Raw genomic sequence first — 17,308 nt, 5'->3', positions numbered from 1 at the left:
GTGTTGAATTGTTTCTTTTTATAGAAAGGGGTTCGGTTACTTGTAATCATTGGCTTAGCATAAACCAATCATTGTTGACATCTTATTGCCATTGATTAATATTTGTTCAAATAATGACATTTATCCTGAATGATAACCGATTCTCCTTATACAGCCCAATGAGCTTTAACTGATTTATTCTCACGAATATGCTGGAATCGACTATTTAGTCGATCTCCTTTCATATCGGCTCTTCGAGCCGCACATTCAGGACTGTCTGGCAACACCGGCACGTTCCGCCCTTAATTACTGATAAACTTTCTCTCCTTGTCAATTACAGGGTCAAATTGACCGGCACATCTCGGGAGGAGTGCGCAGGATCGACCATCCCTGCGCTGAAGCTAGGCGGATCTACAGCTCCATCGAGCAGACCTTTCCAGCTTGCTACGTGTGTCCTTGGCACGGGACGAAAATTCTGTGTCGACACTATAAATGAGTATAGGATACAAAATGAGGTAGAGAAGGGTTACCGGGGTCATAGGGTTTGAGGTGAGAGCACTTAGCTATGAGGTAGGAACTACCAATTGGTTCTAGCATCCTGGGGATCAACATGGAGAAGACAAACAATGGAGCGACATGCATTAGAGCCCAAACCCTAGAACAGGAATTCAAGTCAGTTTGGGGAGAAATCAGAGAGGCAAAACAAAATTACAAAAAGGAGGAAACTGGAGTACCTGAGAGAAGTGATATTGCCTGGTTATTTTTTCTTTAGTTGATTGAAGCAGGCCGAGAGAGAGGGGAGGTGGAGGCGGCGAGGCGCTGCATGTTTTTTTCTTGGATGACGGGATGAGTTAAGGGAGAGCGGTAATTTTTAGTGAGAAATGCCTGCATTTGACGTGGCACGCGGTGATATAGGCGCAGGGGAGCGTGAGGTCCTCCCAGGCCTATGATTCGTGGACACGTGAGACTCTGAATGTGAATGAATGTGTACACAAAACAGGAACCGTAACAGTTACTTGAATAGTGTCAGATGCTCTCAGAGGCCCGGAAATTATTGTGTCGAGGGATCTTATTATTACACTCTCTTCTTGTTCTGGTCGAAAAGTTCTCATTTTTCTATGTTTCCCATTAACCACTAACAGAAAAGATTTTATGTTTGCCTCACCTTCTAACAAGTTCTTCATTTTTGTTCGTCGGTACCATTTGATCTCCTCCTCTAAGAAATGTTGTTAGTCGTGTAAACAATGTTTAAGTTCATCAGATGTTAGCATGACACACTTTGCCTTTTTGTCTAATTCATCAAGTTTTGTCTAACAATCTCTCATTTTTTTGTCTTTTAGGATCCACTCATGTTCTTAGCCCAACTCCTCAAGTGCTAATGAAGGCGTATTATTTTCACTTGCTAACATTCTAAGGGAGTGATGCCATCTTGTAGAGTCCTAGCAAAATAACCTTTGTATCAAAGAAACCATCACGCAACAACCTTCCTAACCCAAATTTAAAAGAGCATGTGTTGCTTCTTATAGATGTATCCCCTGAATGCAAAAATAAAGAGTATGGTCTGAAATTCGCTTGCCAACAGTGGAGCGAGGATATATTACTTCTCAATTTGTGAAAACTTAAATCTAATTTCTCAAATATTGGGGCCTACAAGTTATTAGCCCAAATGTATTGTTTGCACAATTAGATTTCTCTAAGATGAAAAGCATCAATAATTGCATCATGTAAGTATAATGCATCATGAGTAATGAGAACCAGACACTCCTCCACTATGACTTTGGTTTTAGTCTTTGCTCTGACTGTGTTTGGTAGTCTGTTATGGAGTTTTGATGCAATAAATGTTGTGGTTTTGTGGAGCCTGACAACAACAATTTTATAGTATAAAACATTTAACATTATGGCCCAATGCAAAGCAAATTAGCAGGGAGTTTCTCCCTAAGAACTCTAAAAAATATATTTAAAGATGAAGTAGTAAGCTTTTGCCAAAAAAAAACTTATAGTTAACTAGATTGCAAAGCACAACACAGGTGCAATAAATTGATAAATATGTAAATGAGTGGCGTCAAAATAAATAAGGAGTTCTTCTTTTCCATGTTCCCTTCTTTCAAGACAAATTACCATTTTTATTGCAAACTTCTCGTTTTGACAACTACATGCATCGACAAGAATCCACCAATCAATACATATGCATTTGACAAAGGAAAGCATACATATACATAAATTGTACACAAGTGCTTATTGGCTTCCCACCTATATTCTAGCTAGGCAGCCAGTCTCTTGTACCTTACCATTATTTTCCCTTTAGGTTCTAATGCTAACTTGCTCCGATCAGTCTTCGGGTAGGGAGAGACCAATTTGAGGTCAAAGTTTCTTAGCAAATGACTCCATATTATCTTAATTTGCATATATGCATAAGCTTCTCCAACGCAAGCATGCCTTCCAGCACTAAAAGCTGTGTAAGAGTACTTGCCTCCGACTTTATCCTCCTCTCTTCCTGGACCAAACCGGTCAGGGTCATATACATCAGGGTCCTTGTAAATGTGAGGTATATTGCTATTGAATTCTATGGGGCTCGCTATGATATGCCCTCTTGGGATCTCATACTCATCACCTTCTTTAGTTTGCACTATGAAGTTCTTGTGTACCTTGCGAAAATTTGCTGCTGTTGGAGGATGCACTCGTAGTGCTTCCTTGATGCAGCGTTGTAGGGTCTCCATCTCCATCAACGCATTGTAGTTTATATGGTCCCCATATTTTTGAATAATTTGCTTTTGCTCATCACAAATAGCCCTCATGAAGCTTTCATGGCTGAGTAGGCACACTGCAGTCCATGCACTAGCAGCAGAGCTCGTGTGCGTTCCAGCAAAAATCAAGTTTAGGATCAGCCCGATTACCTCTGCTTCAGTTGTGGATCGATTATCCCTGTACTTGGAATCAATCAAGTTTTGTAGCATGTCCCGTTCAACTTGATTTGAGCTCCTGCGTGATCTCACAATCTTGATGAGCATTTCTGAGAGCTTGGCATGTGCTCTGTCACGTCGATAGTTTGCTAGAGTAGGAGCATATGGGAATAAAATGCTAGTGAGGCACAACCCATTATCAGAGAGTTGATGAAATTGAGTATAGAACTCTTTGAGCATCTTCTCTCTAACCTCCCTTCCAATTAGGCATCTGCTTGATATTAACATGAGTAATTGTGCGAGTTCACCTTTTAGATCAACAGTGCCATGTTGCTCCCATTTTGAAAAGTAATCCTATTCACAATTATAAAAATCTAAGTTAGACCTTTGTGCACATAGTAGAAAATATGTACTTTCAAAGTTTAATGCTGTTAATAACTCTCAACAATTAGCCACATTTCAATATATAGGCCTCCTTAAAATTAACATTTGATCTCCATCATCCGGCTCTATTAACACTTCAATTTTTAACCTACATGTATTATGGCACTCATGTGTTCTTCATTAGATGTTGATTTAGACTCCAACTAAGAGAACAAGGCGGCAATCAATTCTTCCCCCTTTGGCATGTTGATGCCTCTTGATTGCTCTCACTACCAATTAATGGCAGCCTAGACCCCAGTCCATACAACTTGTACATTCTCAGATCCAACTTCTAGTAGCTTTAAAATATATGGACTCATTAGTAAAAATACCATCTAAGAACATAGAACAAGAACTATTGATAACAAAACCAAATTCCTTCAAAGACACCAAGGGTATTTAGTTAACAATAAGTTTCTTTCACCCTCAAAAATGAAACCAGATATCTTACACCGTAAACTTCTGAAATGATGGTTTTCCATGCTGATAGATATATAGTTATATGATGATAAGGAGAAATTAACCATTTTGGTGTGAAAAAATAGAAAGGTGATCTATGTTATGCATATTCATTAGAAAGGCCACCACAGTTCATAAATAACAAAACCAAACTAATCACACACACACGCACACGCACACATATGTGCCCAACTTTTTTCAATTTAGCCCTTTTTCTATTAAAATTTCACATTTATACCCTTGGGTGTCAAAAACAAAACCCCAGCTTTAGACCCTAAGCTCGGCACCATGGCCTATGACGCCGAGGTAACATGTCTCGGCGTCATAGGCCATGGCACCGAGGTTGGAGGTCAGGGTTGGCGTGGCTGGGCGATGTGGCGCAGACGTGGCCTGAGGTCAGCGCCATGATTCACGGTGCTAAGCTCGGCGCTGCAGATCATGGCGCCAAGCTCGGCGCCATGAATCGTGGCGCTGACCATTGAATTTTGAATTTGGCGCCAAGGACATGCTGGAATATGGCTAATTCTAACATATCCGAGTCACAGTAAAATTCTAGAGTAAGACAAATTCTAGGTTCTCCATCTCATGGTAAAAATGCAACCAAATTTTATCTGACCAGGTCATGGTAAAATTTTAGGATTTCCAAGAAATGATAATTTATGGTTAAAGTTCAATTCAGAGGTCGGCGTCATGATTCATGGCATCGATCTCGACGCCATGATCTGCCCCGAGCTCGGCACTATGAATCGTGGCGCCAACCTCTGGCCAGCGCCACGTCACCAGCCACACCAACCTTGACTTCCAACCTCGGCACCATGGCCTATGGCGCCGAGACGTGTCACCTCGGCGCCGTAGGCCATGACGCCAAGCTCAGGGTCCAAAGATGGGTTTTTGATGCCCAGGGATATAAATGTGAACGAAAAAGGGCTAAATTGAAAAGAATTTGGCACATATGCGCGCGAACACACACATAAATATTATAATTATCATCTTGGTGCTACTTTTCTCAAGTTGCTAATGACTCACATGATTGTCAAGATCAGTTCAAATGATCATGAATTCTAAGTGACCTTATCATTAGTATATAATGTCATGTTGATTGTAGTGTATGAAAATAAATAGTAGAATTGAATATCACAAAACAAAATCGGCATGACATGATTCATACTTACTTCCACTTCTTGAAGCATAGGACCCACATGGCTCCTCAAATTTGAAGGTTTTAGTGCATCAACATAGAAGCGAGTTTGCTCGTTTCGTGTGGCGATATCCACGCCATAGATAACCTCTTTACCAAACATGGGCACTGTAAACTTGAGAACATCACCAGAACTAATCTGTGACTCTAATCCTTGATAAAAATGGCCTAAGACCTCCGGCCCAATCAAGAACGTTACTCTCAACCCAAAGAAATTTATCGTGAACACGCTTCCTAACTGTGTATATTGATCATGGATCATAGCTCGCATACCCTTTGTAAGAAACGTATGAAAAATCCCTATTAGAGAAGCACCGGTCACCACAGGTGGAGGTGGCCTGTTACATACAGGATTGACAACAGTTCTATGTCTTCCTATCATGGTGATTACTGATATGATGAAAACAAGTGCTATGGCAAACCACAAAGCGCTACTTGTCTGATCCATTATGCTATAGTCACGATGATTCAAAGCCGTCAGCATATCAACAGTACTGCAAAAACATGATGATTGGAAGCTTATGTCAAACCCTTGAAAATTTGCTGAATTTATGCGTCCAAACAAAAAAACAATGCTCATATGGATCAACTACAACATGAAGGTGTTGGTAACAGATGAAACATGCACATGTATCACCAGGCCAGAATGCGGTACAATACAAACATTTACATACGTAAGGATAGAACTAATACCTTGGGAGAAGCTGGCCTCTCAATAACTAGAGTAGCTAGCTTCAACTGTTAGTACTAGTCGCCACACTTGCCACATATATAAGGTCGTGGGATCAGTTATAGCCGCCGGAGAGAGGATTATGGTAGTCTAATAATAAACTAAAAGGGAAATGATGTGGATTTGATATTGGATTCGTTGGCTTATTAGGTTCAGATTAACCAATGGGGGATGCAGTCCAATTAGGATCCGTAACATGCGCTCTAAAATATATTTGCTCCATGTTCGAACTAGGGAACCTCAAGTCAAGGAATTAGTTAGATGACTGCGACCTAGTAACCATAGCTAGCGAGACAATTATACACTTAGATGTCTGTGCTAGCATCTTGGCTCCAAGTCCAAAGATACCATTTAGATGAATATATCTACTATCAGGGGCGGCGCCAGGGTACCCAAGATTTTGGTGACAAAAATAAATATATAGAGTATTCTCCCTAGTATAGACGTATAGTGGTATTCCCTGCGATTATCCAATTGGATCAAAAGCCCACAAATCAATTAGCAGCCCACAAGAAACAGGCAAACTTCCCCAGGCCCAAGCGGCCAGCCCTATTCCCTTCGGCACCTCGCGAATCGCGAGCAGCCGAATCGCGACTCGCAGCTCGCATAAGTGTACGTACAATGCTCTTAGCTGGCGAGGCGCTTGTAGGTGGTCACAGGTTTTGCTTGCCACGGTGGACATGATACCGGCGCTTGTACGCAACGTCGCTGCCTAATCAAGCGTCCGACGCTTCGTGCTGTCCGACAAGCAAATCCTACCGTGACAAGCTAAACTAACTACTATTTTTTTAGATATATTACTTCCTATAAAAAAAATTACTATTGTTGACTTGTTCTCAAGTAAAGATGCGCCTATCCCGTAGTAAGTTAGGATTGCTAGATAATGTTGTCTCTTTAAACGCCGATGTAAGCAACTCTGCATTATACGTGCCTTAAAGAGGACTGTCGCCTGGCGGTTGGTGCCCTAAATGAGTTCCAAAATTTTTGAAACTCCTACACAACAAAATATACTTAGGCTATTGCTTGTTAAAAAAGTTTTAGAGTATGAAAGGCATTTTTCCTAGGACAGCATCACAACGATCGTTCTCTATTTGCTTGATAAATAAAATGATCAATAAACAGCAACAAAAAAGTAGTAATGCCTTTATAGATTGATGCATGAGCATGGCCAGTGGTGAGTTGCCATGTGGACGTGCGGCCCCGGCGTCCAGAGGCCGCGCAAAAGTGCCCTAAAAAATAGGAAAACGCTAACCCAATGTAAGCGGGCGCCCGAGCTCAATGTAAATGGGGTGTGCGAGCTAGATGGGGCCACTTCTTTTTGGCGACAGATAGTTTGATGGTATACCTATTTTTAACGTCAGACAGCTTGACGTTAAATATGATTATCTATAGCGACAGATAATGAATCACGAGGAATTAGCGACAGATCGTCTGTGAGTTATCTTTAGCGATAAATTGTCCATCGATAAATATAATTTTTAGCGTCAGATGTCTGACGGTGATGCGGTGCTGTGGTGTAGTGTGCTTCATCCTGAGCCGGAGGTGGCTGCATGCGCCGCGACAACGGTCGGCGGCAAGGCGAGAGCGGTATGTGTTTGATGCAATTTAAACACTTTTGAGCTGAGAGGGCATGATGAAACTTGAGACTCGCTAAAAGGAAATTCCCTTGAGCTTTTAAATTGGCTAGAAGGAATATACTATAATACTCCTTGAGCTTTTAACCTGAGACTTGCTAAAAGGAGTATTACAATATATTTACATTGTATTTTTTTACATGGAATACCCTTCCCTAACATCCTGGCTCCGCCACTAGGAGTAGTTTCTACTGTATTTGAGCTTTCAAGCCTTTGGGTCGTAAATAGGCAAGCCCTAGGCCCGCGTCCGGAAAGTGCCCTGCGCCCTGTGTATGCTCCATGCCGCACGCCCCGCCAACTCGGATTCAGCACCGCTCGAATGACTCGCCCTACCCACGCCGCCCAAACATCACCAGCATCGAGAAAAGGATGAGACACCGAGGCGATGCAGCAGAAGTTGAGGAGGGAGAAGCAACACCCGATCTACTTTTGAAACATCCAAATGAAACATTTGCAACATACGTTTGAAACAGTTGAAACACTTGCAATATACGTCTGAAAACACTTGTAAAAACATCTGAAAAACGCTTGAAAATCCATCGCAAAATATATGTAACATCAAGATGAAACACACACAACATATGCGTGAAACATATGCAACATTCAGATAAACACACTTGCAACACGCATCTGAAAAAAAAACAGGTGAAACAATGGGGACAAAAGCTTGCAGCATACGTGCATAACCATTGCAACATTTGCAACATCTCGATCTACTTTTACAATATCCATATGAAACACTTGCAACATACCTATAAAACATCGGAAACACTTGAAACATGCGTTTTACACCCTTCTTCTTCCGGACGACGTAGAGCAGAGCGGGGAACGGCCGGTTCCGACTAGCCGGTGGCGGAGGATGGTGGCATGGCATGGCAACGCCCAGCTGCGCTTGCGCCTGGCCTGGTCTGGCCACTCTGAATCTCTGATGCCATGAACTGAGGACGAGTGTTGCAATGGCGCCGTTGTCGAACCAGCCAACCTTTTCTGGTGGGGAATGGTGGCATCGGCAACACTTCGGCACCACCTTGACGTGGCCGGGGACAGGGCACAGCGCTCAGCTGCGGGGCATGGGGCATAGGGGCAGGGGTGGGGCACCTCACTGCATGGGATGGGGTGCAGCGAGGTGGAGCGTGCGCAGCGGGGGATGGAGTGCGGCGCGGCGGCAAACGCGGCGCAGGATGCAATTTAAACACTTGGCACTGGGAGGTCACGATGAAACTGAGACTCACTAAACAAAAGGAATTCCCTTGAGTTTTTAAATTGGCTAGAAGGAATATATTATATATATTTACATTGCAATTTATTTATTTTTTTAAACATGGAACCTTCCGTAACATCCTAGCTCCACCACTGGGAGTAGTCCATTATATTTGAGTTTTCAAGCCTTTGGGTCGTAAGTAGGCAAGCCTTTTGTAAGAGCCACGAGCTCCTAGACGGAGTACTATGAAGAACCCTGTGGTCTGTGTATGAGGCAACAATTATGAACTAAACGCTAAATCAATTCTATCATCTGCTTCTTCTTTCTCACCAAGCCGCCACCCTCAGGCCTCGGCGTCGCAACTATCTGTCCGAAGCTCGCAGGCGTGCCGCCAACAAAGTTAGGACGTCACATTAGATGATTTTAGAATGATTGTACGTGATGATCTCTTTCCATGCATGTATGCTTCTTCCGGAGAAGAGAGAAAATGTTAACCTTTTCCATTGCTGTATTTTCTTCTTTTTTATTATTAATCGAGAAACTTGTGGTGATGTGATTTCGTGCCATCTACTACATGACAACTTTGGCAGTTGAGATTGTGAAATTCAACTTATTGATGATAGATTGTTGACAGACGAGAGTCCAAAAGTTTTTTGCTCTTTGTCGATTTGGATTATGGTTGTTTTGACTACAATCCATACCTGGTAACAGGTATTTGAGTTGTTGAATCATGCAATCTGGATAAGCGCTTTTGGTTGGTTGATTCAATTGAATTATTACTCTCTCTGAAGAAAGGAATGAAAGGGAAAAAGAAACAGATAACAATTGTAAGCACTGTTGGGATCTCCCCCTTTTACCGTAAAAAAAAACAATTGTAACAGTAGGGAATGGGTGGAGTTAGCATTTTGGATGGCCCTGTTCGCTTGTTTTATCAGTCATACTTTTTCTCTCACAGCAATTCAGCGAACAGTACTAACTTGTCTTTTCAGCAAAGCGAACAGGGCGGCGTCAGTCAGTGTAACGCAACCATCGTCGTACCTTAACGAGCTCGACTCGACCGTGTTTGCTCACTTGTGCCGTTGAATCACATAGACGAGCAGGGTCCAGCATAACTGAGCTGAAGAGCCCAATGGAACGCATGGAAAAAATACTCAAAACTACGATCATATGTTAAGACTGGTTGGTTATCACTGAGACATGGAAAACCTGAGGTCCTGTTTGTTAGCTTTATAATTTTATTCACCAGAAATTAGCTTCCGATTGTAGTATCTTGTGCACTAGAATACAGCCGTAAAATATAGGTTTGGGTGAAATGTCTGGCCTCGTACAAGCTTCTTCCACACAGCTCCGCAGTCCAAACAGCAGCAGTCCATAGATCGCACAGCTCGCTCGTCATCTGCACCTCACTCACATGGACAGCTACGGGCATCGAGCCCTCTTGCACGCAACAAGCCAGCCCTAGTTTTGCCAAATCCACGCCGCCTAAATCGATCTTGAGGCAGCAGATCTGTGGCAAACGATTCTGTGGACCGAGCCTCAAGGCGGTGGACGAGGCATGAGGCTTCAACTTGCAGAGGGCGGTCGTGCTTGTGGCAGCTGGGCGAACGGAGATGGCGGCGCGGCGTCATTGCTTCCTGTCAGCAGATGAGGACGGCAGCGGAGCTCCCGGCACTACACCAGAGACAGCAGTCGACGCCACCTGGACTTTGCCGCTCGTAACCTGAGCCAGCGAGCGCTCCGCCGTGATGCGATAGATGGGGACGGCCGCAGCTCCCTGCTCCTCATGGCGCACAGTTCAAGAACTGGAGGGAGTGGCCCGGCCGGGGAAGTAGATGGCCGACAGGACGGGTCGGGGAGGGCGTCTAGCGGCGGAGGCGCGATTCCAAACCCACGAGAAGATCTGGGGCTACCGTGCGGAGTCGGAGGTTGAGCCCGACATCCGTCGGATTAAAATTGCCGGCTGATGAGGTCCTTATTTTTTTTCCGGATGTAACAATGTAATACAACTGTAATTTTAATAGGTTGACCAGCCATCCAAATAGCATTTCTCAATCCAACCTGTATAACTATCCGGATCTGTATTTTACAATGGTATTCAGTCTAAAACTAACCTCCTTCCAAACAGGATCTTGAGGATTAACTCATGCCGTTGGAATACGTGAAAAAACATTTTCTCATGGATATGATGAATCAGCTCACATACGCGAGACAAGATTAAGTGGGATGACGATCTAAACATTCCATGCCAGATATCGAACTCCCTAAAAATTGTCATACAGGTAGAAACGCAGCAGCAATGAGAGCATGTAAATTCTACGAGTGCCTTCAGCATCAACTTCTGTTGCCACTATACTCTTTAGTCCAAACGCCACACATTTGCATTCCTAGCTTATTAATTAAGGAAATGCTTGATTCTTTCGTCAGGAGCAGAAAATGTAAAACTGGCCATTAACCTCTACCTGAAATTGATTCCAAGCTTCCAGACCACACTGCAGTAAACAGCTACAGTAAGTAAACCAATGGCAGATTACAGCATGGCCCATGCCGAATTTGACACTGAACTATACTCACTAATGCAGTTCTCATTATCTTAAGGGCACAAACGCACAATCAGAGATTCCAGTTTAGGAGTACATTTAAGGCTATATGTAAAAATGCTATTATTCTTAATTAATTATATAATTTCATTTTTCCACAAAATATTTGCTACTAAGTACGAAGTACTTGTTACTTTTAACAGTAGCATCAAGCCTGTATAAGACAGCAAATTTTCACACTAAACAACTCAAAACTGCAATTTGATGTAGTTCATAAGAGGAAAATGAACATATGCAACAATTCCTATAAATACAGACTTGCTCATACTCACAAAATGAATGGAACATAAACAAATGCTTATGTCAAGTAAATCAACTTACATGTGAATATGAGTGGCCAGAAAAATAATGTACCCTTGAAACATTCTTATACAGATATCATGTCAGACTGTTAGTCCATCAAATCACCTGTCAGTTCACATCAAAAATAGGAAAAATGGTTGACGATGCAATGGAATCACTTCTTGATGCAAGAAATGAGGTGTAACTAGTATAGATTTCCCTTACTGAATGATTAAATGGAAACTTCTCATATACCTCTTTACTTGTAGCCAACTTCTTTCATCAAGTGGCGGTAGCTTCGCCCCCGTATCAAACGTTGCCAAAAGAATGCTAGCGTTTCTTGAATGTTCAATTGTAACCTCTGTTGAGCAAGCCTAGATGGAATGGTGATCAATATCAAGGCACACAATCATTTCTCACAATACTTAAAGGAGTAGAAGAACAAACCATCTGGCAAGACAACGCTGAATCCCACGAGTGATTGGTCGCATAAAGGATGGTTCTCTTTGTTGATACAGTAAACCAACCTAGCAAACAGCAACCATGTAATAATCACATAAGTATCATTACACCAAATATCAAGCAGAGTTCAATGATTTCACCTCCATCATGGCAACAGCAGCAGGATCATCCAATATTTCTAAGCTGTCATCTGCTAGGTAGTTCACCTGTGAAATACACAAAATAAAACATTCTAAAACTCTGCTATCTATAAATAGATGATGTGAGATGTGCAAAATAGGGTTGCCTTTTCGGTGCATGTTTGTAAGTAGTGGATCAGTGGGAACAAGGTAAGGTTGTCACTTCTCTAATACTGTGCAGTGCATATTCATCAAATACTGAATGCTGGCTTGCAAAGAGATTATACCCCAAACTCAGTGTTCACAAAGGATTGGATAAAATCCATTAGCTGAATCTTCGCCCATTTATAGGACAAGTCAGGGTTGTCATCCCAAGGTGGATGTCTCCAGGGTGCACCAAAAGACAATCTGTTCTCTGGTACTTTACCCTCACGGACATCTGAGGCAAACTTCTGCAGCATTTTTAGTGCCTTCTCCATGGCTGGATTAACAACAGAGACCTGGTGAGAAGAAATCAAACAACAATCATGTTTTTCACTCTTAATTTGTGTGCATTCTTTTAAGTCTGTAATTTGAAACAGCAGAACACAACAATGATAAAAGAGCATGTTTGAAGTAGGGAGCAAGTAAAGTTTTCAAATTAGAAGATGGCATATTAAATAGCATTTATGTCTAAGCAACTCAGTTGGCAACAACTGAAACTTTACTTACTTGCAAGTGTGCCAGGTACGTATCAATAATTTCCTCAATATTTCTGTCATGAAGAACCCTGTAATGCAACAGAGATTAGACACAGGCAACAGCAATAAGCAGCATGTACAGTTAATAAAACTAAGGTGGGTGCTGTTACCATGTACATTTTAAAACTTACTGAGACTTTACTGCAAACCACGGAATTGAATATAGAAAAAAAACAGCAAAGGTCTCAGAAATGAACACTTTGAATCCTGTATATAAGCCCTAACTAAACAAGAAGGATTTCCTAGGAAGATATGGTGGACAAAAATCACAAAACCTGATACATATTAAAAATAGTTCAAACTTATCAGAGAAACAAAGTGAAACTGATAAACTTATAGAATTTGTCGGGAGGGAAAAGAACCTAGAACTGATCGACTCATCCATCTAGTCATTTTTCAAGAAAAAAAATGTGTGGTCTACAAAAGCAATAAGCATAAGAGTTTTTTCCTTCTATTTATTAATAACAGGAGGCCAGAAGAAGACATCTTACCCAAATGAGATCAGAAACGAAAGTGAATCATATTTTGGGATAAGATACTGCCAACATGGGATAAAACCAATAAAGTTCAATGACAAACTACGGACGCAAGTTACTTACTCTGGGCTATTCGCCTTTTGCTTTAGCATATATATCTCAGATAACTGCCGTGGGTTTGGCCCAAGAACCTCATCTACAACTTTCCACTACAACTTCAATAAAAATCAAAAACAAATTATGTACAGAGATTGCACAAGGGGAAAATTATAGGAAGAATACATTCATATTTCACACAAACAGGAAACATTAGCAGGTTTAAAATATAACTACCTCCTGTTCACTGAAGAATTCAGAAACCATATGCAGCTTAGCTTCTTGTGTCGTCCAACCAAATGTCTGTCATCCAATTATTATGCTTCAAGTAAAAAAGCAGGAAGCGCGGAAAAAATAGAAAAGCACCAAAATGAGCATACCTCACGAGAAATAAATATGTTCGGAAAACCAAAATCAACGAACGCTTGGGAAGAATAGTACCTGCAAAGATTCAGAAAATGTGTAAAGTTGATACTTTCCAGTTAGCAGCAATGCAGCAGAATACCTGTTTTACAGTAAAAATTTCCTTAACCCATAAATATGACAAGAGAAAACTATTGGAGTTAAGGTAAACTGTAGGCCATAGCATGCCAGGAAGAACTATCGAAGTTCCAAGAAAATAAACAGGGAATAAAAACAACTCTTTGAGGGGCTGTAACAAGCTTATTTTCTTTAGGGAACAAGCTTTCATCACAACAAAAAGATCATGAAGATGCAACAGAGTCCAGAGGAAACAGAATCTCTAACTAGAATGTTGTGTGTTATATTTGCGAAAGGGTAATCCCATATCCTTATAGCCTCATATAAAAAAACAGAACCTACATTAAATGAATCCATAATGGGAATAAAATGTTTTGAACCAACAAAAGCGCATGCAGATGAACAAAACTATACTTTTCTTGAGGTGTCATCCTTATTACGGTTTTCTAGACATCCTCTATTGTAACAATTTTGGAGGCAGTTGCATCACAAAATTTTGGTCCAGCAAGGCAGTATGCTCACTCAAAATCATCCCACACCACTGTAGAAATGCAATTTGCCGGTTATCACCAAACTTCACAGCACAAACATGGAGAAAGCAATAACATATTTCTCTTAGAATATATTCTTAAAATCTTTCAAATTTGAGAGATTTTGCAAGCATTTTGAATAAAAAAACTACACATATATAACTTACACTGTAGAAAAAGGAGACTTAAAAGGATGGAATATACCCAAAGACTTAGCCTTAGATAGGAGTGCTTGGAAAACAGCTATTCACGTGCCTGAACCTTGATTACTTCTGCTGGGTTTCAACTCTAGCCTACCCCAACTTGTTTGGGAATTAAAGGCTTTGTTGTTGTTGTATATAACTTACATGTTTCCAAACAAAATAATTATTGATGTTTGTAGTTTTTAAGGTTTCACTAAATCTTGTCCTACATGTTTTTTAACTGAAGAGAGTACAATTCAGTGCGGGCAAGAATAAAGGATTCGCGATATGGAATTCCATTACTAGAATATTTTGAGTTATTACTATAATTTAAACTTATAACCATAAGGCAATCCATCTGCTTTGTCAGAGCTGGGGCGGAGAGGGATTCATTAGTTTGGCAACACAAGGGTGTCATGTGGAGAAAGAGAATTGAACTATTCTCCGGGTACTGGTACCGCTTAAGCCCAATCAAGTGAAGAAATCCTGAAAGATGGACTTGATTTACTTTCCTTTCCAAGACCTATGCCATATGGTTTGGGTATACCACTATCACCTAAGTATTGAAAAAGATGTGACCATTGTACTGAAAATGGTCAAGAAATGGATTGAACAAAGTTTTGCATTGGAATGTAGATCACTTGCATCTGACATCATTTATGGTTTGTCTTTCCAAATGCCTAACTACGTTAGGCTTTAGTGTGCCACATATCATTCAAATGCCTAACATATGTAAATCAACTGATTGAGCATATTTTGGTACCTCAGCTATGCTAGGATTTGATAAAACACAAACATTGTTACTTACAACACAAGGAAAACAAGCCACAGAGCAGTTCCATAGGAACAGGAATTCAACCTCGGACAGAAAAACTCCACGATAGAAGAAGAAACACCACCACACCCCATGCATATAAAATCCTTCTGTAACAGTAACTTTGATTGGTTTTTTGTTCTTCCAGCATATACCCACCTAATTGTGTATGATAAATTGACAAGTTCCTAACAGCACACAAGATGTGTAGACATGTTTTTCATAAACTCATTTAGTCAAACCTACACTAGATTTCCCTGCACTTTAATAAGAAAAAAAGGCATCTCTACAGCAAGTTTCTGTTCCCAAACAAAAACACAGCAGGTCAAAAAATTCAAAGTTAACTAAACAATAATCCTGTTGCAAATCTTTTGGCATTCCGATCTCTATGCTTCCACCAGGTTACTTTTGTCGAACAGTCGTGTCGTTCTGCTTGTACCTCACATGTGAAAATGATTATCCTCTAAACTCAAGTTCTATCACCTATAATCTCTAAAGACACTAGAAATGACCGACAGAGCATGCACAATGCAGGGGAAAAAGAGTACAAGAACTCACCCATCTGAAGTCGACATAATAACTGGCAAGCACTGTTCATTCGCGCCAAGTGCAATCACCCTCCAAATGAAGCTATCATGGTACATCGCCGCAGGCACCATCGTCTCATCCTCACAAATTGCCTTTCTCAAAACATCCACATTGTTCAGGACCAGCTTTGGCTGCACAAAAATGACAGCAGCACCAACACAATAATGTCAAGTTATACAAAGTCACCACAAACCCAACTGAAATAACACCAAGTCTACCTGGAAGAACTCCTCCTCTGCAGCACCCGACAGAACATCCAGCAACAGGCACGGCCAGTCAGTAGCCGAATTGGCCAAGGAGCGCGAGAACCGCCCAGTTCTATTCATCTCCCTAATTGCCTCCTTCCTCCACCCCTCCTGCATTCCAAGCACCTCCTTAGCCACTCGCAAGGACGCCATTGCCTCCTGCATGTATGCCCTCTCTTCCATGGAGCAGTTGGTCGCCTCTCCCTCGCCAATGCGGAGTGCGGTGTCGTCCCTGCGCACCGCGGCGAGCACGGCCCTCGACCAGAGCGCCGGCACGGAGGTCGCCGAAGAGCGGCGGGCTGGCACAGAGGCGGCCGAGGAGCGGGTGGTGGAGGGCCCCGAGAGGCGGGAGAGCGCGGTGCTGAGGCCGTGGTTGCGGGAGAGCGCGGCGAGCACGTCCTTAGAGCCCACAGCGCCACAGAGGACGGCGGCGCGGGCGAGGCCCTCAAGCGCGGACTCGAGGCGGAGGCGGAGGTCGTGCAGCGAGGAGGGAGACGCTGGGTCGGCGGGGAGGAGGGACCACGGGGCAGCGGCGGGAGAACTCGGCGTGGGGTGGAGGAAGTCGACGAATGCGGTGGCGTGGGGCGGGTCGGACCACCGCGGGAGGAGGCGGTGGAGGAGTAGCGTGGACTTGCCGACGCCGCGGGACCCGTGCAAAAGGAGCGGCTGTGGTACGCACGGGCGGAGTGCGTGGTTGTGGAGGACGGTCTCGAGTACAGGACGCGGGATCACGCGCCACGGCCGGCCGCCGGCGGCCATGGCGGCGCGGCGGGGACGGTAGGGTTCTGTGTGGGTTTTGGGCAGAGCAGACGAATCAGGGGAGCGGAAGCGGAATGGTGAGCACGAGCGGGCGAGGAGAAAGCCACGTGGGATGATGGGCTGGAACAGGAGTGTGTGGTTGTGGGCCTAATTGGACCGTCCTTGAAGGACTAAATGGGCTATTTGTGCCACGCTCCAGCAAGCCATGGAACGCCGGCGTGCTGCCGAAGACAACGGACGGCGACATGGCGCAGGCGTCTCAATGAGAAAGAAACCGAGCCGCGGCAACTTCTCTATAGGAGCTCTTTTTTTTTTAGGGTCGGTTTGGGATCGCTATGCTCCATGTTTTCAACTCTGTTCCATGTTTTTAGTCAAATAGATGTAGACGTGTAGCTTCACAAACTATGCTCAAGA

At 42.8% G+C, this 17,308-nt stretch overlaps 2 protein-coding genes across 4 annotated transcripts; both read right to left on the bottom strand.

Moving 5' to 3' along the window:
* Positions 1–2,115: 2,115 nt before the first annotated feature.
* LOC136545988 (obtusifoliol 14-alpha demethylase-like) lies at positions 2,116–5,713 on the bottom strand. The gene is made up of 3 exons (XM_066537970.1): positions 5,653–5,713; positions 4,934–5,453; positions 2,116–3,233 (listed from the first exon to the last, which is right to left on the bottom strand). Exons 2-3 carry the CDS (start codon positions 5,441–5,443, stop codon positions 2,241–2,243), a joined length of 1,503 nt encoding a protein of 500 aa, XP_066394067.1. The 5' UTR covers positions 5,444–5,453; positions 5,653–5,713; the 3' UTR covers positions 2,116–2,240.
* Positions 5,714–10,546: 4,833 nt separating this feature from the next.
* On the bottom strand, positions 10,547–16,971 carry LOC136545987 (uncharacterized). Of its 3 annotated transcripts, none has more exons than XM_066537967.1 (12): positions 16,109–16,971; positions 15,861–16,021; positions 13,738–13,801; positions 13,534–13,599; positions 13,324–13,409; positions 12,696–12,753; positions 12,272–12,484; positions 12,006–12,071; positions 11,851–11,930; positions 11,659–11,777; positions 11,443–11,529; positions 10,547–11,013 (listed from the first exon to the last, which is right to left on the bottom strand). In XM_066537967.1, the coding sequence occupies exons 1-10, from the start codon at positions 16,892–16,894 to the stop codon at positions 11,663–11,665; spliced, it is 1,695 nt and encodes a 564-aa protein (XP_066394064.1). In that variant the 5' UTR covers positions 16,895–16,971; the 3' UTR covers positions 10,547–11,013; positions 11,443–11,529; positions 11,659–11,662. The 3 variants fall into 3 exon arrangements, with proteins under 3 accessions (XP_066394064.1, XP_066394066.1, XP_066394065.1); XM_066537969.1 differs by having other exon boundaries at positions 11,659–11,764; XM_066537968.1 differs by lacking the exon at positions 13,738–13,801 and adding an exon at positions 13,677–13,737.
* Positions 16,972–17,308: the final 337 nt, after the last annotated feature.

Source organism: Miscanthus floridulus, chromosome 3 (assembly GCF_019320115.1).
Source record: "Miscanthus floridulus cultivar M001 chromosome 3, ASM1932011v1, whole genome shotgun sequence".
NCBI classification, from domain to species: domain Eukaryota; kingdom Viridiplantae; phylum Streptophyta; class Magnoliopsida; order Poales; family Poaceae; genus Miscanthus; species Miscanthus floridulus.
Note: the sequence above shows the minus strand (reverse complement) of the source record. Positions and strands in the feature narration are given on the sequence as shown.